Source organism: Lactuca serriola, chromosome 5 (assembly GCF_051521515.1).
Source record: "Lactuca serriola cultivar US96UC23 chromosome 5, Lser_US96UC23_V15, whole genome shotgun sequence".
NCBI classification, from domain to species: Eukaryota; Viridiplantae; Streptophyta; class Magnoliopsida; order Asterales; family Asteraceae; genus Lactuca; species Lactuca serriola.
Window position 1 is genome coordinate 321,619,223 of NC_136412.1, and position 26,214 is coordinate 321,645,436.

At 36.5% G+C, this 26,214-nt stretch overlaps 1 protein-coding gene across 1 annotated transcript; it reads left to right on the forward strand.

Moving 5' to 3' along the window:
• The first annotated feature begins 776 nt into the window (after nucleotides 1–776).
• On the forward strand, nucleotides 777–2,946 carry LOC145055081 (uncharacterized). Its single transcript, XM_079003369.1, has 2 exons — nucleotides 777–2,444; nucleotides 2,816–2,946. The coding sequence occupies exon 1, from the start codon at nucleotides 1,022–1,024 to the stop codon at nucleotides 2,402–2,404; it is 1,383 nt and encodes a 460-aa protein (XP_078859495.1). The 5' UTR covers nucleotides 777–1,021; the 3' UTR covers nucleotides 2,405–2,444; nucleotides 2,816–2,946.
• Nucleotides 2,947–26,214: the final 23,268 nt, after the last annotated feature.

A 26,214-nucleotide genomic window follows, 5' to 3' on the forward strand; every position in this document is an offset into this window, starting at 1 on the left:
CGTCATGCTTCTCGTCTGAACACTTTTCTGGCCTCCTTCCCTTCGAAAGCCCTAGCCACACCGAGCCCCCTTCCTTCGCATTCTTCTTCCAAGACAGAAGAGCACAAGAGCTGGACTACTAGACCATCGATCGACCTTGTGGCTGTTCCCATTCGTATTTCTTTTTCTCCATCGGACGAGCATCTTTATAATTTTGTGTATTTTGTGTGTGTGTGTGTGTGTGTTTAAGAAGATGAAGTTAAAGAACCCAGATGAAGATTTAGTGTATGAGAGAGAGAGGATGGTGGTGAGTTTTTTTTTTGAATAAAAATTAATAATAAAAAATGAAAAAACAAGTTATAAGGGCATAATAGTCTTTTTAAGTAGATAGGGACAAAAAACAATAGAAATATTCAATTTTGGACTAATGGTGCACAAACATTTCGTTTTGGACAAAAAACACATAAAATTGACAACCACAGGGACCATTTTTGCAATTTTGTCCATATAATATTAAGTCCAACACCAAATATAAGAGGTTATTTGATAGTTGTTTATTGAATTATATCCTATATGTAAGATTGAATGAGACAAACTTCATATGTGATCTAATAAAAATCATATCAGAGACTATATAACAAAATCAAATATTTCTAATTACGATATGAAACTGAATCTTATATCTCTTAAAAAAAAATCAAATGGTACCTGACTTTAATTTTAGTATTTAACATATAAATTGACCCTAAATTAAATAGACTGTTCACAGTTGGTTAAATCAGTTTTTTTCCTAAAGAGAAGAGACAAAGAGGGAAGCAATAAAAACTGGCACATAAGTAGACAAATGCAAACACACACACACACATACACACAGAAGTAGGCTGTAATCTAATCCTTGAAGAACAGAAGATATCAAAGTGTACTTCAAATTGAAATCTAAAGACAGAGAGAGAAACATAACAGAGACAGCAAAAATCAACTTCGGGAGCAGCTGCGGCGGCGGCGGCGATAGCGGTGGTCCAGTGGTGGTGGAGCTCAAGGAATGGGTATTTTCTTGGTTTTTTTCCCTGAAGAACAACACTTCAATTCTTCAACACCTTCATCAACAACATCATCACTATCGCCATTTAAATCTCCTAAAATTAATGCCTTTCTCAAACGCACGAATTCCAGTCATATCTTCACCAGAGCTCAATCCACCATCTCCGTTTGTGCTCTGTTAATCTTCCTCACTTTCCTTCTCTTCACTCTCTCATCTTTTGAGCCCAACAACGATTTCATCTCCTCTCATAATCTTCATCAATATCGCCGGTATCTCTCTCAGAATCACCCCAAGTTTCACACGAAACGAATATGGAACCCACCGGCGTTACAAGGGCTAGGTACTCTGTATACACGAGGCACGATGGCCATGAATGAGCTCGTAATCTGTCACGTTTCTGACTCCGTAACGAAGAAAGAACTAAAATTGTTCTTACGAAGCTACCACAGGTCTGGTTTAGCTTCAAAATCGGACCTTTTGTTTGTATTCAATTCCATTTCGACGATAGATTCTTTCGATGATGTAATTCGGGACGAGAATGATTTGTTCCTGAAACTGGTTCACCGGTACAAATCAGAATTGGGAAATGGGAGTAAAGCTGTCGACTTTCCGGCGAGTTTCGACGTGACCCGGTTTGTGAAATCCGGCAACGAGGCAGATAAAGGAGAATCCATCTGGGGTCGGAAAATTAAGAGTAATAATTCGAGTTTCAGCAATGGTGATAATGGAACCGAGTTGACTCGGATGTGTTATGGATCGGTTGTGGGTTTTGGCATTGGCGAGCTTGACCCTGAAAACTCGTTATCCGGGTTTTTAGACCACGTTCCGATGAATCTGAGAAGATGGGCTTCTTACCCGATGATTTTGGGTCGGGTTCGCCGGAAATTCAAGCACATAATGCTCGTCGACGTTAAGGAGCTTTTACTACTCGGAGACCCACTCGCCCGGGTCAAAAACCATACTCCCGAGTCGATTTTCCTCTCATCAACGCCAACACCAAAACACAGCCGGAAAAACAACAAACCCCACCGGAAAACCATAAATCCGGCGTTGATAATAGGCGGAGAACGCGGTGTCCGACGGTTATCCGCCGCAATACTGACGGAGATCGTCCGATCAACAACGCGTCAGCGCCACAACAAGAAGAATTCAATCACGGAATCGACGCTTTTGAGTCAACTCGCCGCAAACGAGTTCTTGCAGAAAAGCATACATTTTGTGTCATCAACCGAGTCAATATCGGAGCCGAGTTCACTCAGTGGAGTGGCATTAGCAAATATGACAGTGGTGCGGCGTGGAAATAGCAATTTAGATATTGGAGCAGTTATTACGAAGCATATCTGTTCATTTTCAATAGATTCCTCGGTGTACAAGGATTGTTGACCAGTTTGACCATGGAGGGTACATGTTTTTTTAGCGTAAGGTACTTACTTGTTCATTTTATTTGTTTACTTTTACGAATTTGCCACGATGTTGTACGATGCTGCTGCAGTTACTTGTACATTCTACAATTAAACTTAAATATTTAAGGAATTTGTCAGAGAAAATCCTTTTACATTTGTGTGTGATTCTATAAATAATAATCTCTTAAACAATAAAACAACTATTATTAAATTACTTAATTATTGAACTACACGAGGATTATACACTTTATCAATCAAAAGAGAAATTAAATATTATTTTAGTTAAAATACTTGGTTTTTGGCGTTTAAACATGTTAGAAGACTTCGATATACAAATGTACAAAATCCTTAATTTGATATGCTATTTTGTGTTTGTCTTTTCTGCATTCAGTAATAATCTTCCACGTTTGGGTTTGATGTCAGCTAAGACGGCGTCGTTTGACAGCCTAGGTGGTGTCAGGGGTAGATGTCGCTTTTAATGCTGACAGTCCAATGAAATCTATGTGTTGAAATGCGGGCTCACCTGTATTTAAAGTTCTTTTAATACATATTAAAAAACAAAAGAAATAATAATACAACGTAAAAAAGAATTTGGCGATATAGATGGATTTGAAAGTAATATAATAGTCAATTTTTTTTTTACATGTTACAAAAATGAAATAATAATAATAATACATAAACACATTGTGGGTTCTGAAAACTTAAATATCTTCAAAAGGGTTGAGACGAACTACAAAAAATGACCCTTATTGTTAATATAAGTTTTTATTTTTAAATAAAATTATATAATAAAAAATTAGATCTTATATAGCTGCCCACTTTGTCCCTTTTAAAGCTCCCCATACATAAAAGAAATAATAATAATACTACATAAAATAACCATTTTTTACATGTTACAAAAATGACCACTGAAATCCTAAGTGGACCGTTTTGGACATGGGATCTGATAAGTATACATCTGTTTAAGTAGTCAAATTTGAAGGAGATGCGAAGAATGATATCCACCGCATTCCAAAATATCATCTTAGACTCTCAGGTTGAAGCAATATGAAATCGAATACGTAAGAGATTTAGGTGTACCAAATATTTTTTTTCAAGCTTATAGATTTTTGTTATATTTTATCTTGTTTGAAAATTTTATAGTCCAAAACACAAACCTTTTCTGAAAATCCGACGACATGTTTGATATTGATAGGTTTTTGTTTCAAAAAAGGAAACCTATTGCGTGTTTTTTAGTAGTTAGGCTTTAAAAGCAAATATTATATGGGTTAGTAAATAGTATTATAGTTAAAATGCTTGTTCGAAATGATAATGTAAGGCTGAAATCCAATGAACAAAGGTGTTCGAAATGATAACATTGTCTATAGACAAAACTTCAAAAATGGTCCCTGTGGTTTTCGAAAATATCAAGTTTAGTCCCTAAGCTCAAAAAACCTCACAGATGGTCCATGTGGTTTCAAAACTTTTAATGTTTAGTCCTCCCGTCAGCTTTCTACCGTTAAGTAAGGGGCATTTTCGTCATTTCAATATCCAGGGACCATTTATGAAGGTTTTCTATTATTTTAAATAAAAAGAAAACTAAAAAAATAATTATTTTAATATATTTCTCTCTCTCTCTCTCTCTCTCTCTCTCTCTCTCTCGTTTATGCCAGATAACGAAAAGCATCAACTTCATCTGGTAACCAAAATCAAAACTTGGAAACCAAAAACCCAAGATCTGGAGGTGCTTAGATGGCTTATACCTTGATTGGTATTCCCATGGAAAACCACTGCCACTCCATCACCCAGCTATATGTAATTTCTAGCCATGGACCGTCGTATGACCTTCCTCCACATTTAAAGCAATTTGCTCGAATCTAATTAGAAAAAAGCGAACCCAGGATCAATATTTCATATGGGTTTAAAATCCCTCCACTCCATACTTGCATCTGGATCTAAATTTGTTATCAGAGATTGCTTTTGTGTCTAAATCGTCGTACACGGAGGTTCTGAAGGGGAAGAGAAGGGGGAGGATGGTGTTCGGTGGTGGGTTCGATGATGATGATGCTCATGGAGGTTCAACAAGAAAAAAAAACAAGAGGGGTTTTTACCATGTGATTTCGCAGGAAAATCTTTACCTGAAGCTCGATGGAGGAAGAAGGATATAGAGAGGGATTTGCTTGGGATTCGAAAACAGAAGGAAACAGGAGGGAAGTCGGAGGTTCTCGGCTACCTTTCTTCTTTGTTGAACAAAACTTATTAGGACCTGTTGCGATGGTGGGTTTCTTCAACTGGGAACGGTGGTGATCAGGGGGTGGTTGGGTCGGCTTATCATTGAAATAGAAGAAAGAAGAAGGTGAAGTCGAGGGAGGCAGCAACTCGGTTGTTGCTGTGTTTTTCGGTGATTAAGTCATTCTACTTCGTTTGAAGCTGAAGACTTGATCCATTAGGGACTGAACCAGGTAGAGTGAATTGAGAACTAAGCAGTTAATATCGGCGATTTCCAGGTGATTTCCAGGTGGGATATCGGTTATCGGTACTTTTCAAAATAGCGGTGTCAAATATCGGTCCAAAATATCGGACCGCAAATATCGGTGATATTTACCGATATTTCCAGGCGATTTCCAGGTGGGATATCGGTTAAATAATTCTACTTGCTTTTTTTTAGTGTTAAGTCATGGCCTTAAGTCTTATGGACTTAACTTAACTGAACCCGCTATTATGTTAAGTACTTAATTGTTAGTTTTAGGTCATAGACTCATGTTTTAAGTATTAACGGATCTTATTGTTATGTTAATTGTTACATACTTAAGTGTTAACTTGCTAGTTTCTATAGGTTTGATCATGTTGATGTGTTAAGTACATAATTCTTAAATGATGATGATGATATTAGAGTTGATATGGATGATCTAGATAAAATAATTGGATGCCTTTGTTGATGTGGACTTGGAGGAAGATTCCATGGCTTACGTAAGATTATGTTTGAAACATTGATAGCTTTGAATTTTGTATTTTTATATTACTTTTATATATGTTTTATGTTTATATATTAATTATACATGTTATAAAAATATTGATATCCCACCGCGATAACCTATATCCCAAATATCGGTCATTGACCGATATTTGATTTCGGATCGCTATAACTGCCTAGATCGAGAAGTGTTGAAGGACACCAAATTGGTTTGCAAGTGAATCGACTACAAATTGAGGGTTTTTTCTTCCAGCTCGTGTTCGCCTAAACCGTGAAATGTTGATTCCAGTAACATTGTTGTTCTGACATGAGATTCCGACCCAATTGAATCACGGAATTGATTTTATCGGCCATTGTTGTGATCTTAACCCTAGTGATGATCTTAGAGAGAGAGAGAGAGAGAGAGAGAGAAAGAGTTAATATTAAACAATTATTATTATTATTTTTTAAAAATAAGACAAAACTTCATAAATGGTCCCTGTGGTAGTGAAAAGACAGAAATGCCCTTCACTTAACGGCCAAAAGCTAACGGCGTTAGCGAAAATGACAATTTGTTTAAAGTTTTGAAACCACAGGGACCATCTGTGAGGTTTTTTGAACTTAGGGACTAAACTTGATATTTTTGAAAACTACAGTGACCATTTTTGAAGTTTTGTCTTGTCTATAATATGAAAAATACATTTGAAATGCATTCCCTAGTTTTTGTTTTACTAACTTGCTATATTATTTTTCCAGCTAGCATGTGTATGGTGTTCTATTGTCCATGAAATGCAAAGTGAAACTTGATGGGATAATACTTGCCAAACTAAGATCTACCCCGATGCATGAGGTGCTTTTCAGGCATTCATGTTTTACTAACTTGGTATATTGTTTTTCCAGCATGCCCATGTGTATGGTGTTCTATTATCCATGAAATGCAAATTGAAACTTGATGAGATAATACTTGCTAAACCATGATCTACCGTAATGCATGAGATGCTTTTCATGCAGTCGTGCTTTAGGTGGTTTGATGTCCCTGACGTGTTTATGTACATTGGCATGTACAAAATCGCTTACTAACTTGGAGTAACTATACGCTAGGGTAGGTAACACAATCTCTACTTTTAAATGAGTGAATTTTGTCTAATAACGGGCATGTGGTTTGGGGAATAGTTTTGTGTCTCTTGTCATCGACAAAGTACCAAAAGAATGCATTTTTGTTTGTGAATAATTGATAAGTGTTTTAAGTTTATATGTTTTGATTATACAACAAAAAATTGTTTAAGTTATTTATCGTCTTAATGTATGTGTTGATCGATAAAATATTATAATATGAATATTACTTCTTATCGAGTGTAAGTTTATATGTTTTGATGCACGGTAGCACCAACCTTTTTCATAATACATGATTAGGAATGGGGTCTAACTCCTGATGGACAAATTAACATGTGGCGGGATGTTGATATGATAAGTTTGTGTTTAGATTTCTTAACCTTATGTCATATGTAACACCCGTTTTCTAGGATGGATCGATTTAGGGTTTCAAGGAGTCAAAAAGGTTGATTTTTGGAGAAAATCGAGTGTCATGATGTGAACATTGGGTGGTCATGACGTAACAAGCAAAATACGAGAAACGCGTTTCATACCATTCTCACAAGATGAGACATAATGGCTCACGGCGTGAGAATTATTGCAGCCCAAACCCATTATCTTTTAGGTATTCCTTCATATTAAATCCCCTCTAATTTCGACATTGGGGGTTAGACCCACTTCACAAATTTGAATTCTAAGCTAAAAGATGAGAATATTTTTACCTTTTCAAGCCTTGATTCCTTCTCTCCTTTGTTTGATTGTTTCATTCTTCACTTGGATCGAACCCTAAATGGAAAAGAAAAGAAAATCGCCATTTAAAGCTCTCTAGCATGCTCAATTCATAACTGGAGGAGAAATAAGGAGAGTGTTCATCTTATTTCCCCTTTTTTCATATTTAGTCCCTCTAATTTTGTATTTTTGTTAAAATGGTCTATTATTCCAATATGTGTGACTTTTCTTTGAGAATAGACATCCTAAGTTGCTCTCCATCCATCACATACCTTTTGTAGTCATTTCCATTAGTTGATTCAACCCTTGGTCAAACATACTTTGCCAAATTGGCACCTTTGTCCCTTAACTCTGGAATGTTAAAATTTCAACCTTTAACTTTCTAAGCTTTATATCAACTAATGATATAATTATCATTTAAATGAATTAATTATGTAAATCATCCTTTATTTAATTACTTAATTAATTTAAGAACTTTATCTTAAATTTTAGGATGTTACAATTATCTATTCCTTAAAAGGATTTCGTCCTCGGACTCAAATCGCGAGCCATCTCATTAGATTTTCCTCTCATCACTTTGTAATTTCTTCGATGTCCATGTTAGCTTCGTCATCTCTTCACAATTATAAACCGTTGTAATAGTTATTAGTTACATCATTAGGGGTTATTAACCCTCTTGGACACTTTTACCTTTTTTTCTCTTTTTGAACTTTTCACAACATCATGCAATAAGGTTATCCAACATTAAGTCAACATTTATCTATTTCCTTACTTAGGTCCTAATTTTCCTAAGTATGCCCCTTCGTTCTCAAGCACGTCACCGATATTCCAATCGTTACTGGTTTTATTAGTAAATCAGTTCTCAGACCTAGCTTCCGAAATATCTTTTCAACCTGTCCTTTTTTACTTTCTCTAGTATCAAAGTCTTAAGCTTGACATATTACTTTCAACTTGGCTTGAATGCCTGCCAAAACACGATTTTCATGGTCTATATATTAACATCTCATATCAAATACATGCCAAAACACACTATGGTACACATATTGTCTCATTTCTATTTCTATCTCATTATTCGCAATACTTATTAATCTTAGTTCATTGCACTCTATTATGCCATTAAGCATAAAATGTGATATTTATATTAAAGTGCATCACACATCTCAATTTAAGTTTACTTTTAAACCTCCAGAATCTTTTCCATATCTCTTTTCATTCACTTTACCGATGTGTCAAACCCAAAATCACCTTTCATGAGTTAATGTATTTCTTAGGCCTACAAACCTAAGGATAATATGAAAAAAAGTTCTAAACCTTATGAGGTAATGCACTTATTATTCATGCAATCCCAAGCATGCCGTGACAAGAAGATACAAAGGATATTGTGTTGTTTTAACTCACTTTGAAAAATCTTGTTGGGTCAAAACTGTCTCGTCACTAGTAACTTGATTCTTCCCAGCTATCTACCCCTTAAAAGAAATGAAGGCATTTCTTTTAAGGTTAATTCATAAGATGATCATCATAATGTAGCAAGATGTTTCATTTATTTCCTTACGGAAAGCTCATCACCTCACATCTACTCCTTGTGGTATTCAAATTTTATCTTCTATTTACACCATTAATAACCTGTAGCTTCTATCTAAAGTTTCATCATTCATCTGTCCTACAATAAATCTATCGGATCTTCCATTCATCATTTATCCAGTTTAACTTCTCAAGTATCATGATACTTTACTTCTTTCTAGTTCTTGTCCCTTACTTATGATTGCACAACCAGGTTTTATATCAATGGGTTTTCGCATCCTCTGGTTACGGTCGAGTAACCCATAATGCTATGAGTCAAAGCCCTATATTTTATGTGAACTTATAACATAAGATATCAATACCATAAGTCTACCCACTCTTTGCCTGGTTGGTGAATCCAGATTAGCGGTAATATGCAAACATAATACTCAATTGTACTTGAATGTGCTCAGTCTGTATCATCAGGTTTCACAACTTAGGAGCTATAAACCTTGTATATTTGGTTCGTTCATTTCACCCATAATTCTAAGAACCACATGCTGTTCTTACTAAGCCCCAGAGTACTATGAGATCTTGTAACATCACATCATCTTATTTCCATATCCTTCTTTCCATCTACCCCTTAAAAGAAATGAGGGAATTTCTTTTAAGGTCCAAATTACCCTTTGATCCTCACGTAGTAGTAGTTCTTCTTTCCGACTTATTCATGGAAATTTCAAAAAATTTCTTTGCTCAAAATCTTCTTCCTAACAACCCTTTTCAATAAACTTCATGTTTTTATTCTTGTGCGCACATTGTTAGTACTATAAAATTCTTGATGTTCAATTTGCATTCTTCTATATTCCGTCATGTGAAATCGTCTTCCTACTTTATCGATCACATAACACCTTGCAGATACTGCTCCTTCATCATCAAACTATTACACATTGGAGTCTTATTTCTTCTGTCGCCCTCATCACATTCTATGTGTAATTTTAACTTCTCATTACAATTTATAGGACTTATAAGTAGGGCTTACAAAGTTTCCCCTATTAAATTGTTTATCACACTAGTCTAGTACCTTAGGGTAAGGTACTCTCATAGACTCGTCATCATCACTTTTAGTTTCCATTATTTTCATACTTTGAGGCAGTCTTCATCTTGGTTGTCTTCCTTTCAGGCTCGAGAATACCCCCATGTATCTTACACTATTCTTCTTTCCTTGTAGTGATTTCACTCACCAGTCTAGTGTAATTGTTTAATGCACCACTGATCACCTTTTACTAGTGTCCTGGTGTCACCAGGACACCCTTCTTCCACAACTACTATCACACTTGAAACTTGATCATGTTGTCATCTAGTTGCCAACTCCTTAGGATCCCCAAAGATTTCATTAAGTCAACAGTATTGCATTCCTTCCAAAGATTTATCGACCATACTCTCTTATACCATCTTGCTTTCATCATCATATCACCATTTTGCCAATCAGATCTTTGGCTCACCTTTGAGTGTCTTAAATCATATCTAAGTATTTACTTTCATCTAAATATGGAATTCATGATTCCATTCCATTCTTTTCTCGATCAACTCGCTTGTAATTTGAAGTTCCCACTCCTATCTAATAATACAAGCTTGTCCCAAATAACTAACTTGTACTAGTTACTTAACCATAAATTTGGAATTCCAATTCTTGTCCCATTTTTTATTTTTACCAAAAGTCAACTATGTCCCTTTTTAGCTAATTGTTTGTTAACAAATTTAATAGGTAAATTTGTTTCATTCCTCAGTGTTTCTAACTCACTACCAATAGCAATAAAAGATTACAAACTCACTTTTGAGCATCTATCAAATGTACACCAAGAAATTTTAATTTTCATACTAGTTGTTTGAAAAAAAGTCAAAGTTGACAAAAATTTACCATTATCCATTAATCATGTTTTAAACTCCTTCATGACTTTTATCTAACACAAAGTATACATTTAGTTAGTCCTCAACTCACTCGAATCCTTACCACATTTCACAAAACCCTTCATGTTTCCACTAAGTTCGTGTATGTATCATGTGTGTATAATAGTACGGGCCCTATACTATTATACCCACATCATACATAATCGACCTTGACTTCACCACAAAAATGTTCTGATCCACTAGTTTAGATTATCCATACACTAGTCTTACTTCCATTACTCACTATAGAATCACTCAATGTAGCATTCTATGATTTCATCTAGACTTATTCAAAGTGTCATAAGAATCTAAATAAGGCAATTCTTATCATCATTCATTGCATAGGATACTACCTACATTAAGGCATAACAATCCTATGTATCGTTCACATATTTCATATCCAAAGTCTAAGCCTAGAAGTGGAATGATCCAATCCTAATTCTCTTAAACTATGGCTCTGATACCAGACTGTAATAGGGGAACTTCGGGATTTTTTTGCTGATTTGGCTTGGGATAGTTACTAAAACCGTTTTTAACACTTAAAATTTGATTTTTTATGTTTGGTATTGATTATTGTTGGATAAGGTGTGTAAGTCCATAATTATTTCTGGTATGTACTTGACCCGACCCGGCATGGTCCATTTGGGTTGCATGGCATCATGCATTTGGATAGACTAAATGAGAGAAATAACACTTGTGGTCTATTAATATATTATAAGTTCTAATATATTAATAGTATTATTTAATTAGTATTGATCAAGAATTAATTTGGAATTAATTAAGTGATCAAAAGATAACTAATTAAATATATGAGTTGATTATGTAAATCATCCATAACTTGTATAGTGGGCTAAGAGGCTCCATGGATTATCAAGTTGGGTTAAACCCATAGGATGCTCCATGGGAGTTACAAACCCATGGGTCATGAAAATGAAGAGTCATGACACATTAGGGTTTACATGGTGTAACCCTAGATGTGTCACGCTATATAAGGAACTCATTCTCCACCAAAATCGGCTACACAAAGAGATAAGAGGGCTAGGCCGATTTTTCAAGTGTGTGTATTCTCTCAAAGGTCATTCCAAAAGCATTTGGTGTTGTGTGAAGCATTTGAGGCATCATACTTGGGGTGCTAGGCTCACAAGGTTTCAAGGAATCAAAATCAACTACAAGGTATGTAATTCTAGCCATTCTTTTAGGATTAAAGTTTCCCATGTATGCTAGATAGGATTATGAACCTTGGAAACCAATTTTGCATGTATTTAGACAAACATAGATCCAAGGTTATTAGGGTTGCATGTACACTTAGGAAGTGTTAGAATGCTCAAAACCCATCAGTGGTATCAGAGCCTAGGCTTGTTTGTGAATACTTGATGCAAAATAGTGTTAAAAATCAAGTTTTTTGCTGTCTGATTAGGGGACTCGACAAGTCCATTGGGAGGACTAGTCTGTTCGTGCACTCGACGAGTTGGTCATGCAGAATGTAGAAATTCGATTTGTGCTGCTGGAAATGGACTAGAAACATTACCCTAAACTGTTTTGGTGTTATAAAACTTGTTTTAGATGGTGTAATGGTTGTTCTAATCCATTTACAATGGCTAATATCCATTTTTCATGATTATATGTGTTCATATGTTCTTGAAATGTTGATATGAATATTCATGTTCTTATGAGTTCTTGATAGATCATAGGAGTTACTTGTTTATATGATTAATTCATGATCTTTATGTGTTTTAATGGAGTCTATAACTTGTCCTCAAGTTATGGATAACCAAAAGTCTATTTGTGTTAAAATCCATTAAAAGAACACATAAGTTATAAAATAAAGAGTCTTCATTTTAATAACTCATAAGTTATGAATATGAAAGGTTTTGTAAAGCTACAAAACTTGCCCTCAAGTTTTGGAACAAGTAAAGTAACTTAATAAACTTTAGTTCCAACCCTCAGATTTTTAAAAGTTAAAAATCAATCCTTATACTTTATAATATTATAAGTTAATAATATATATATATATATATATATATATATATATATATATATATATATATATATATATATATATATATAAGATCAAGTCGTCTTACCGCTAGTACGCCTCATTCACGAAGCCAGTCTATAAGGGGGGGGGGGGTATAAGTTTGTTGCCTATAAAATGGCAACTTAGTGGGTGTCCACTCTCACCCACCGCTTCCTTGATCGGTGGAGGGTCGTTAGCCGAACGGTTAGGACAAGGACTTATAAATTTTCATTAAAAGTATGATGAATATTATAAAGTAACTAAAATGTTTTATTAAATTCCCAATCTTAGTTACTTTAGGAAAAATGTGAATAAGGTGCTAATCCATGAAATTACACTTTACACTTTGTTTAAGTTGTTGGTGGGGCGTGTGTGGTTAACCGGCACACTAACTTGGGCTTAACAAGGTAGGTAAAGGGTGACTTAAGGTTTATCATAGTATCGATGGAGCGTGTGTGGTTTACCGGCACATCGATTGAGTGATAAACTTTAAGGGTACCAAGTGATTTGCATGGTTACTTCACACCTCGTTTTGTGATCGTCGGTATCCCAGTCACAAAACTTGGAGGGCACACTCGAGATTGAAAAATGCCTTTGAAAAGTCATTGAATCTCAAAAGAATCTAGGAATTTCTAAGAACCAATCAAAAACCTAATATTTAATATTTCATTTTTCATGGTGGAAATTGGTGAATCGTCATTCACCTACCTTTCAAATATGTTATAGCTTGGATTACGGCATACCTCTTCTAAGTTATAATATATTGTGATTGGATCCTAGCCTTAATATTACATTTGGGTGTTTTATTAAGGACTCTCTTAATATATAAACTAATCTTGTCCTTTTCTTTTAGATGTCTTCCAACAATGCTGCTTCTGGCTCTAATCCTAATGGCTCTTTTACCCTTATGAACTTATGTGGGAAAGTCACTTTTGATGGATCCAACTTCAATGAATGGAACAGAAACACCAGGATGATTACCTGCTACAAGGACAAAGAATATGTCGTTGACAAGGAGCTTAAGGAGATTGATGAGACCACTGCAACTCCCCAGGAGATCGCTGACTTCTGGGCACATGAAAGGGATGCTACAAAAGTGGCATGCATCATGTTGGCCACCATGACAACGGAACTCCAAAAGTCCTATGAGGACTTCTACCCTTTTGAAATGCACCAAGATCTGATAGAAAGATACCATCAAAGTGCACGACAAGAGAGGTATGAAATCATCTGCTCCATGATAACAACCATGATGAAGGACGGAGAGTCTATCACGAGCCACATGCAGAAAATGCAAAGGTATGTGGTTCGGTTGCTGAAGCTTAATGTGAACTTCCTTGAGGAAGTCAAGAATCAATTGGGCAGGAACATTAAGATGCTTCGATCCGATCGAGGTGGTGAGTATCTTAGTTCAGAGTTCCTTGACTATCTTAGGGAATGTGGGATTGTCTCGCAATTGACACCTCCCAGGACACCGCATGGTGTAGCTGAGAGGCGTAATCGAACCTTGTTGGATATGGTTCATTCCATGATGAGTCAAGCTTCGCTACCAATCTCATTTTAGGGGTATGCCTTAGCGACTGCCGCCCATATCCTTAATCTAGTCCCTACAAAGAAAGTTGCCAAAACTCCTCATGATATGTGGACTGGTAAAGTACCCGAACTAGACCACATCAATATTTGGGGTTGCGAGGCTTTCGTGAGACGCGAGACTCATGATAAGCTCGAACCTCGAAGTGAGAGGTGTATTTTCATCGGCTACCCACATAAATCCTTTGGTTACCTCTTCTACAAACCTAGTGAAAATGTGGTCTTTGTAGCTAGGAGGGTTGTACTTCGAGAGAAAGGGTTCATAAGCCAAGGAAACAGTGGGAGGCAAGTTGACCTTGAAGAAATTCAAGAGTCAAGTGGTCAAGGAACTTCAAACCCTAGCACTCAACTTGAGGAGGAAACTCTTGTTGAGCCAATTGACAAGTCTGTACCTCTGAGGCGTTCCACAAGGGTTAGGAATGCACCTGAGCATTACTATGGATTTCATATTACTGCGTAAGGTGATACACTTATCGATGATGAGACACGGATAGGTCTGGATGAACCTAACAGTTACGCGAAAGCCATGGCAGGCCCTGAGTCAGCCAAGTGGAAAGAAGCAATGGACAGCAAGATACAGTCCATGTATGACAATCAAGTTTGGAACTTGGTTGAGAATGTACCAGGTCGTAAGACTGTAGGTTGCAAATGGATCTTCAAGAAGAAGACCGACATGGATGGTAATGTACACACTTATAAGGCACGACTGGTTGCAAAGGGTTTCTCACAAACTCCGGGAGTTGATTATGATGAGACCTTTTCTCTAGTGGCCAAGATTAAGTCTATTAGGGTTCTGTTAGCCATAGCTGCATTTCATGACTATGAAATATGGCAAATGGATGTCAAAACCGCTTTTCTTAATGAAAAGTTGGCTGAGGATGTTTACATGAGTCAGCCAGAGGATTTTGTCAATACAGAGTACCCTAATAGAGTGTGTAAGCTTGAGAAATCCATTTATGGATTAAAGCAAGCATCTCGCAGATGGAATCTTTGCTTTGATGAGAAAGTCAAAGAATTTGGCTTTTCTAGGAGTGAAAATGAATCGTGTGTATATGTCAAGGCTAGTGGGAGTATAGTTAGCTTTTTTGGTATTGTATGTGGATGGCATACTACTCATAGGAAATGACATCCCAACTCTGTAGGAAGTTAAGTCCTGGCTCGGGAAGTGTTTCTCTATGAAGGACCTAGGAGAAGTTGCGTATATTCTAGGGATAAGGATCTGGAGAGACCGGAGTAAAAGACTAATTGGACTTAGTCAGAGTACTTACTTGGATAAGGTGCTGGAGAGATTCAGCATGAAGGACTCCAAGAAAGGAGAGTTACCCATCCAGAGTAACGCTAGATTGAGTAAGACACAAAGCCCTAGTACTGAGGCTGAGATAGCAGAAATGAGTCGAATACCTTATGCTTCGGCTGTAGGATCAATCATGTATGTTATGACGTGTACTCGACCTGATGTAGCCTTTTCCTTGAGCATGGTTAGCAGGTATCAGGGGAACCCTGGCAAGGCACACTGGACTGCGGTGAAGAATATCCTCAAGTACCTACGGAGGACTAAGGACTGGGTCCTTACCCTCGGTGGGAGTGATGACTTGAGAGTTGTAGGGTATAGTGATGCTAGCTTTCTGACTGTTAAGGATAATTTCTGCTCTCAGTCAGGCTAGGTCTTTACCTTAAACGGAGGAGCAGTTTCTTGGAAGAGTTCCAAGCAAGAGACAATGGCTGATTCAACTTGCGAATCAGAGTATATAGCAACTAGCGAGGCAGCAAAGGAGGTGATATGGCTGAAGAACTTCATTGGAGACCTTGGAGTTGTACCAGCTATAAAGGAGCCAATGGAAATTTTCTGTGATAGTGAAAGTGCAGTTGCCTATGCCAAGGAACCAAGGGATCACGGGAGATCTAGACATATGGACAGAAAATACCATTTCATCGGACATCGAATAGAAGAATGACTCCTCATGGCAAAGAGGGTGTCATCGGATGAGAATCCAGCAGATCCCATCACAAAGGGACTAACTCGGGTTAGGCATCTCCAGCATGCTAGGAGCATAGGGCTGAAGGATGATATTAGATTTAGTAGTTAGATAAATTTGAAATGTGTAAAGTGTAATTGGCATTGGATGATGAATAAAAGGTGTTTTATTTATGAGTAAAGTGTTGCTATCTCTTGTCAATCGTTTACTGTATTTCTTTTGCATGTTTTGACTTCCAGAATAATTATGTTTGGTATATCATAATATTTGAACCTCCACAGTCGGTCATATGTCGGAAGTAGGTATGAATCAAGACTGTCATGATTGGTTGTTGAGGTCTAAGTTGTTGGACATGGCTACAACACTCATGAGTGCTCATAAGTTCTAAGCATTGGACTCAACCCACGCTCACTGGAATCACTTCATGGAATTTATCTCGAGTGATCGTGAGACGGTAATATCATATAAGTCTTCAAACCTAGAGATATGATTTGTTACTTATGAGTTGGTTATGCATTGATCGTACAAAAACGCATTGGTAACTCGATGTTATAAAACGTGCTCTTGTGTATAATTCAATGACTAGTAGAACAAACATATGAGTCGAAATTTATCTGTTCCTTCTTGGATTAGAAACTGATATCTGGGCCCCTCAATGATTTTGTTTTGACCTATGTACCGGGCCCGGTCAGAACTAAGTTGATGTGTTCAATTAAGTTCTTTTTCAAACAAATCGGAAATCGGGAAACAAACTGTTGGACAATAAGTAGGAAATTGTTCCATGTATTTGTCCGGTTGATATCTAGAACAGAGGATTATATGATCACTTATCTTAAATGGCGTATCATCATCTTCTCAGTTCCGAGAGACCTTGAAAGAGCTACGATTGCTGATCGGTTCCTGAAGTCATACTTGCAGTTATAGTTATTAGACTTATCCAAGTGGGAGACTGTTGGATAAGGTGTCTAAGTCCATAAATATTTCTGGTATGTACTTGACCCGAACCGACATGGTCCATTTGGGTTGCATGGCATCATGCATTTGGATAGACTAAATGAGAGAAATAACACTTGTGGTTTATTAATATATTATAAGTTCTAATATATTAATAGTATTATTTAATTAGTATTGATCAAGAATTAATTTGGAATTAATTAAGTGATCAAAATATAACTAATTAAATATATGGGTTGATTGTGTAAATCATCCATAACCTGTATAGTGGACTAAGAGGCTCCATGGATTATCAAGTTGGGTTAAACCCATAGGATGCTCCATGGGAGTTATAAACCCATGGGTCATGAAAATGAAGAGTCATGACACATCAGGGTTTACATGGTGTAACCCTAGATGTGTCACGCTATATAAGGAACTCATTCTCCACCAAAATCGGCTACACAAAGAGATAAGAGGGCTAGGCCGATTTTTCAAGTGTGTGTATTCTCTCAAAGGTCATTCCAAAAGCATTTGGTGTTGTGTGAAACATTTGAGGCATCACACTTGGGGTGCTAGGCTCATAATGTTTCAAGGAATTAAAATCAACTACAAGGTATGTAATTCTAGCCATTCTTTTAGGATTAAAGTTCCCCACGTATGCTAGATAGGATTATGAACCTTGGAAACCAATTTTGCATGTATTTAGACAAACATAGATCCAAGGTTATTAGGGTTGCATGTACACTTAGGAAGTGTTAGAATGCTCAAAACCCATCAATTATCCTAACCCAAATAGAAGATAATTGTCAAATTAATTAGATAATCATTGCCTTATGTCATAAACTTGACTTATTTGAATTATTTGATGAGTTATCTTGCAAGTAATTGAATTAGGTCAAATTTAGATAATTACTAGTTATTCGACTAATCAAAATTATTTGTAATTTGATCTAGGAAGTTTTGAAAAGTTTCAAAACGTTTCCTCAAGTTTTGGAATTTAAATTTTTGATTAGAATTTAATATTGAAATATTTAAATTCTAATCCCTAAAGTTTTGAAAAGTTTCAAAATTTGTCCTCAAGTTTTGGAATTTAAGATTTAATTAATAGGTATTAATTTTGAAAATATTAAATTCTAAACCCTAGTTTTTTGAAAAGTTCAAATTACACCATTATGGTTTTATTAAATTAATTAAGTGTATAATTAAAAGAGAGTTAATAAATCCATAATAATATGGTTTATATTTAATTAAATTAAAATGTATAATTTATTAAATTAGACCACATAGTATTTTAAAAGTGTAAAATACACCCTTATACTATATATAAAATTGAAAGTCTAAAATTATATATTTATAAGCAAAATGTCAGTCTTACCATTAGTAGGTCTCATTCACAAAGTTGGTCTATAAGGGGTGTTTAAGGAAGCAGCCTGTAAAATGACCGCCATTGGGTATCCATTCTTACCCACCGCACTCTTGACTAGTGGAGGGTCATTAGCCGAACAGGTAGGATAGGACGCAACCTTCCATTATAAGTATAATGAAGCACGAAGTAACTAAACACTTTTATAAATTCCCAAATCTTAGTTACTTTAGGAAAAATGTGGAGTTGGTGCTATTCTATGAAATTACACTTTGTACCCTTGCTAAGATGTTAGTGGAGCGTATGTGGTTAACCGACACACTAATTGGGCTCTAAGCAAAGGTGGCAAAGGGTGACTCGATGTTTTTCATTGATCGATGGAGTGTGTGTAGTTACCCGACACATCAATTAGGTGACTGTAACATTGGGGGCACCATGTATATTTGCATGTTTATCCATGACTTGTTTGTGATCCTCGGCATCCCGGTCACAAACGAAGGGCACACTCGAGATTTAAATATGCCATTGAAAAGTTCAACGAATATCAAAAGATCTAGGAGTTTCAGTTCATTTAAAACCTAAATTTCTTTTTTGTTTTTCATGGTGGAAATTGGTAAATCGTCATTTACCTACCTTCAAATGTTCTTTTGTAATACGGCATCCTTCTTCCAAATTGTAGAATGTTGTGTTGGGTCCTATCCGTAATATCTCATTTGGGTGTTTTATTAAGGACTCAATCAACTAACTTGATTTTTCTCCTGTTTTGTAGATGTCAAAGTCTGACAACTATGGTCTTCCTGAATCCGTTGGAAAAAGTTTTCCACTTGAAGATGATGTTCCACAATTGGATTGTGGAAATGGAAATCATGCTTCACTTCCTCCGCCTTCTCCAATAATTCTCCCTGACGCACGTGTTCTAAGACTTGAAAAGCTCAAGGTCACTCAAGCCATTTTGGCGAAAAGACACGAAGATGGAAAGTCGGTATGTGCTCATGTCTTAGATATGAAGTTACATATTGATAGATTGGGAATGTTGGGAATCGATATCTCGGAGAAGTTGGGTGTTGACTTGGTTCTTCACTCACTTCCTTATTCATATCGTAAGTTCGTTAGAGAGTACTATATGATGGAACATGACGTGACCCTCATTGATTTGACTTATTTGCTTATTGCTGTTGAATCAACAATGATTTGGCGCACTGGTCGAGCAAATTTGTCTGGTAAATCAATATCCCAAACTTCTATAAGAAATGTCAACATTGGAAGTCCAGAAAAGTTTTCTCTACGCAAAAGAAAGGCTAAGTCTGAGATAGTCCCATGTACCATTCCAGAAGAATCCATATGTTTCCACTTCCAAAAGAGGGGGCATTGGTTACGAAGCTGCCCTGACTATCTGAGAGATCTAATAGATGGGAGATTCAAGATGTATGACTATGCTTCAGGTAAAATCCACTATCTAACTCTAGTAAGTTCTCTATTTTTGATTCTTAATACATGATGTAATAAGATTACATTTTAATGTGTTATATGATCGAAGAAGAGAGAGGAAGCGTAAATGAAGAAGTGATCTGAGTATGATCACGAAGAAATGGATTTCGATCGCATGATTCGATGATCGGATTTTTGGAGTTGCTACTTTTAGAGTTATGATAGATTGCTTAGGAATGTGTAATAGCTAGTTTTCATTCGAATTGCATTGTAAGGACAAGTTTTTCTACACCTTTTATAAATAAAATAAATTTTGGTTTTGTCTTATTTATATATTTTCTTGCAATGACATGTATGAAAATTGGTGTTTGTGTATTTCTATTATAAGAAATATTAAGTGGATATGATTCTTAGTTATGTTATTTATGGTAGGGTCATAATTTTTCTAAGTAAGGAAAGATTCCTATCGCCCAAGTTTCAATTGGACAGAAGCTTGGAATCACATGATTTGAATCATGTGATGTATGGAAATCTTGATACTTAGGAAATTAAGACTAAATCCTCGATCACACAAGTATGTGAGTCAAGTGAAGGACTAGAGGACTAGAATACAATGTTGTGCATTGGTCAGGTCTGCCACAAATAACAATAAGATTATTCATCACGATTTACCAAATGCCTAGTAAATGTGGCTATACTTACAAGATTAAGTATGATTCTGACTCATTGAAAAATTGCAATGAATGGCAGAACGAATAAGAAGAATCAATAAGGCAGAAAGATAAAAGTGTCTCTAATTTGAAAAGATGGAAGAGTACTTTTGTATCATGTTTTATGATTGTCTCATTGATTGTGAAACCATATCACAATTGATCCTCTAGGTAAACCTTAGTGCACTGGTATGGCTAAGAAAAGGAATCAGAAATTGTTGAAATGGTTAAATCAAAAAAGGATGAGTCATACTTCGTTCCAAAATCAAGTCTTAGAGTCGTACTCCAAGATTGTGACTTGAGTGACACATCTTAAGAAGTTCTAACACATTTATCAAATGTGAAGTAGAAAATTGTTTTTCTTACTCTTGCATGTTTGAAATTGGTAAATTGTGATGTCTTGGATAAGACCAAGACCAACTAATACCAATTGTGTGTAGTGGTTTGTCTTGATAAGAATCCACACTAACTCTTGAATATTTTTTTGTCAAGAAATGTTTCTTGACAAGAGAATATTATATGTCAAGAGGCTAGTGGGAGTCTAAATGATCTTGAAAAGGTTCAAGAACTAATCAAGAGTAAACCTATTAAACGCTAGCACACGACTTGAGGTTTGTAACCAATCGTGTTGACAAAATTTTATTTCTATTCCATTCCAGTAAACTTACTTATGCATATGAGTTCTACGAGTTCTCAATTGACTGCACAAGGGCAAGCACCTTGTTCAATGAAAGTACATTGACTAGTATAAGTGAGTTGCTAAATAACTTGGAAGCAATGGTGGGACCCTTGATGGCAAGAAATTAAGAATGAACAAGTTATGTCCATAAGAGTTTGGATTTGACACAAACATTATCTTATGATTATGGTTATGACAAATTCACATGGATAAGAGCACATACACCATAAAATCTAAGTGTCATAAGGTTTCTCACCTTCATGAAAATGATTGTGAGGAAACGCTTACACTAGGAAGATTTTGAGGAGTTAGCTATTGTGTAAATTGCATTCTCAAATTCGATTATAATTATGGCATCCCTCTTCATAGTTCAAATTTTGAGATTTGACAATTATTTTAAACATTTAAGACTTATTGCTATAAGTGTTGAAATTGTTTAAACACACATATAAGCTTTCTAAGGAAAGGTGTATGAGTTTGTGAAGCTTGATAAAGGTTTATCGAAGCATCTCGTATTAGAAATATGAACTGTGGAAGTCAATAAGTATTGATTTCTAGAAGTCCAACTGTTTTTTGAATATGTGTCAAAGCTAGTGGGAGCATAAATGTTATTCTGGTATGGATATAATTATCAAGTTAGTGGGAGCATGATTACTATTTTAAGTGTTGCAAGTTAGTAATATTAATTATAGAAAGCAAAGTTTCAATTTGCAAAGGTTGAATAGTTGTTTTGCTATAATTAAGGGAGATAATATTATACTTCGTTTTGAAATCTAAAAGCTTGGATCGAGAAATAATCAAATTTAGTCAAAGGACATATATGGATGTTATGTTGAAAAGATTCAACTTAAAAGGATTCTATATATGGCAATATTATAGAAAGGAACTGGTAAAGTATCAATTTTCATTATGAATTGTGTCCCATATGCTTCGGGTATAGGATCGATTGCATATGCTGTAATATTCGACCTTTCTAAAATTCCCAAATGCCTAGGGCATTAAGAGGGAAAAGGGACTAGAACCGGATTTGACTAAAATAATTAAACAACTGTCAAGTACAATCTAAGGATCGCCAAGGATTGGTCACTTGTGGGTAGTTGGAAGTATAGTAACGAATGGACCATAATGGCATTATTATGATTAAATATGATTCTATTAATAATGAGTTGTCGTATGGAAAATATGGAAATGTTTCCATATTGGGAGTTGGATATCGAGAATCTATGTCTAGATTAGAAACTTTTATGCAAGAAGGATGTTCAAAGGAATGTACTTTGAATGTGAGAATTCACATCTATGGATTTGTCTTGTAACAATCGCAAATAGAGAACTTTGTAATCTCATTGGCAAAGTCTTGGTGACTTTTATGCAATAAGATTACAAAAGGATCATTGCATAAAATGTTAGAATCTAACATGTTCTATTAGCAGCGGGAATTTTGTGTTCTTACACTAAGGATAAGGACTAAGGGATTGTGAAATGAGCATCATTGCAAAATGTTTTCAATTGATCTATTTCACAAAGTATGGACCGTAGGTAAACAGAGTGTGCATACTTGGTGCATGGGACAACTACTGTTATGATTCAAGTAATAAGTTGATTATCCGAAACATTATATAATGAATAATGTGTAATCAATATGGTGACTAAATAAAAGGGGTTTTATTTCTACTCAAAAGTTTGGGGCATATTGGATTCGATTATTATTGTGTTTCACCTTGCATGTTTTGACTTCCCAAATAATAAGATTATTCAAACCATCCACAGTCGATCATACTTTGGAAGTAGGTATGAAAGAAGATTGTCATGAATCTGATTGTAGATTGTCTAAAGTGTTTTAGACATAGCAAAAGTTTGCTACAGGGTTCATGAGTGCTCCTATGGGATTAGAGTATTGGATTAAACCCACGCTCACTTAGATCGCTTCATGGATTTTATCACGAGTGATTAGTGAGACAATAATATCTTATATTCTTGAAACCGAGACGTGTGAGTTGTATTCTGCAAGTCGGTTGCACATTGATAATATGTAAACGCGCCAATAACTTGGTGTTATAAAACATATTGTTATGTGTGATTTGATGAGTAGGTACAAGCGAGCATTGAGTCAAAGTTTATCCGTTCCTTTTAACCAAAGTGGGTTAAAAGCGATATCTGTGGGCCCCTCAATGATTTAGTGATGACACCTTAAGCGCTTGGCCAAGTCGGGACTAAGTTGATGTGTTCAATTGTAGTCTGTTGTTAGTCGTCATAAATCGGAAGTCGGGAAACAACACATAGACTGAGATAATGATTATAATCCATGTCTAATGTCTATACGATATCTAGAATGGAGGAATATATGATCCCTTATCTAAAGGACACGTTTATGATATGATCAGAGTTTGACAACGGCTTTTGAAAGCTATGATTGCTAATCAGGTTCCGAAGCATACGCAATATAGTTATTAGACTTATCCAAGTGGGAGACTGTTGGATTAGGTGTCTAAGCCCATAACTATTTTGGTATGTACTTGACACGATAGTGAGCATGGTCCTTTTGGGTTGCCTTTACCATAGCAACTGAGAGGATGAACTAAGGAGAAAGAGGATTAATTATGATTTATTAATATATTATATGAATAGTATATTAAAGAGAAATCATATTGTTTAATTAATATTAGTCAAGACTTAATAAGAATTAATTTTGTGGCTAAAAGAGATTAATTAAATAAAGGGGACTGATTGTGTAATTATAAGATAAATGCATAAATGGGCTAATGGACTCCATAGAAGTTGGAGTGGACAAAATCTATGGGGAAACCCATAAGAATTCATCCAAGGCCTCTAAGGAGGGAGTCTATGGGCTACTTAGGGCCTAAGTAGTCAAATTAGGGTTTCCTAGTTGAAAACCCTAATAGCCTACTTATATAAGGAAGCCCTAAGGCCCCCAAAACGCGGTGAAGTAATCCCTAAGGGTTCTTGGATGTTTTTGGTGCCTCCCCCCTCTCTCCTTGTTCATCTTGTTGCATATGGTGTTTGTGACTCCATTAGAGGAGCAACATTTGAGGCACTAGGCTGTCAGAAGTCAATTACAAGAAGGATTCGGATTGTTATTGTAACATAACAATCAAGGTAAGATCTAAACTCTATTCTTTTGTCAATTTTGATTATTGTATGCTAGAATTAGGGTTTATGAGATTTGGATGATTAATTCATGTTCATTAGACAAACTAGATCCAAAGCTTTAGGGTTTGCATGTACACCATAGGATTGATGTAGTGCTCAAGACCCAACATTAATTGCTAAGTGTATGTTATCAAAGTTTAATTGCTAAGTTTATGTTATCAAAGTTGTGTATGACTAGGATTGTATAGCCCTAGAATGATCGATTTAGCCTCATTTCATGTTCCTTGTTTGGTTGTGGACTTAGGGTAGAATCTTCATTTGACAATATATGTGATCATATTTTATGTACAACTTGGGTGCATAAGGCAACCAACAGTGTTGATTGAGGTTCTTGGTACTATGAGTGGTGAGAGTTGAGAGTTCCTAGGATAGTCTAGGATATGTATGTTTTGTGGCATACGATTTGTTTAGGGTTGTAGTGTGGTAACTTAGAGGAATCAGGATTAACCTTGAGGAAGGTACAGGTAGGTGTGGAAGGTAGTATTGGGCCCGTACTACTGAAAACATAGGACCTGTACCTAAGACAAGAGCAAACCTGGCAACTCTAAGGAGGCCTCTGTGTTGGGAATTTCCCTATAGTCATAAACTGATTGTTAATATGTTGTGTTTCAGTTTTAGGATTGTGATGATTACTCGAGGAGGTTCTGGTTCAAGCTCTGGTCCAGGTGCCAAACCAATTGATGAGAGGTTGCTCGAGTTTATATCGGCTGTGGTTACTCGTGGGATTTTGGATGTTACCCCTGTGTTGTTTGGTACCATCAAGGAGGGGATTATGGAGCTTATGGATGAGAGGCTCGGGACTTTTCGAGCCTAGATTGTTGTGGGTCATATTGGTGCTCGAGCTCCTTCATTCCGGGAGTTCAAGGCCTATGGAGCTCTCGAGTTCTTTGGGGCTAAGGACCTCCACTGCTAGCCGTCGTTGGATCGCTGACATGAAGAATGCTCAGCAGACGAGCATTTTCCCTAAAGGGGCAAAGGTGGGATTCACATCCTGCCTATTGAGGGACAAAGCACGAGATTGGTAGGAGGAGGTTACCCATGTTGTAGGGACGGAAACAATGGAAGTGATGACCTGGGAGGAATTTGTTCAATGGTTTTACATAGAGTTTGCACCAACTATCGAGGTGTAGCAGTTGGCGAGGGAGTTCTAGGAGCTTCGCCAGACAATAGCGACTACGGCGGAGATTACCGCCAAATTCAGGGAGAGAGTATTGTTGGTTCACAATACGATGGTGATGAGGAGATGAGGAAGACGAGATATCATGACATGCTGAGGGAGCATATCAGAGAGTTAGTGACCTTTTTGGGGTGCAAGACACTGAATGATATGATCGAGAAGGCCCTCAAGCGGGAGATTGAGTTGGAGCTCCGAATGAAGAGGAAGCTGGAGCAGGATCAAGCATTAGTGGGCCAGTCTAAGAGGCCCAAGACCTATGATGCTATCGCCAGGGGCAGCAGGTTGGGGCTGTTATGCCAAGTGTGGCAAGCCGTAGAGTGGAGCTTACCAATCAGCAGGATCAAGATGTTTTAGCTGTATCCAGTCATGCCACGTGATCAGGGATTGCCCCAAGAGGGATCTGATTTGCTTTCATTGCAATCAGACCGTCCATAAAAAGGCCGATTATCTGAGGTTGTCTGGGGGAGCAGTGGCTGCACCTGCGCCATCCATCTTGAGTATTACTGACGGCCGCCAGGGCAAGACGGAGGCTCCTGTGGTGAAGAG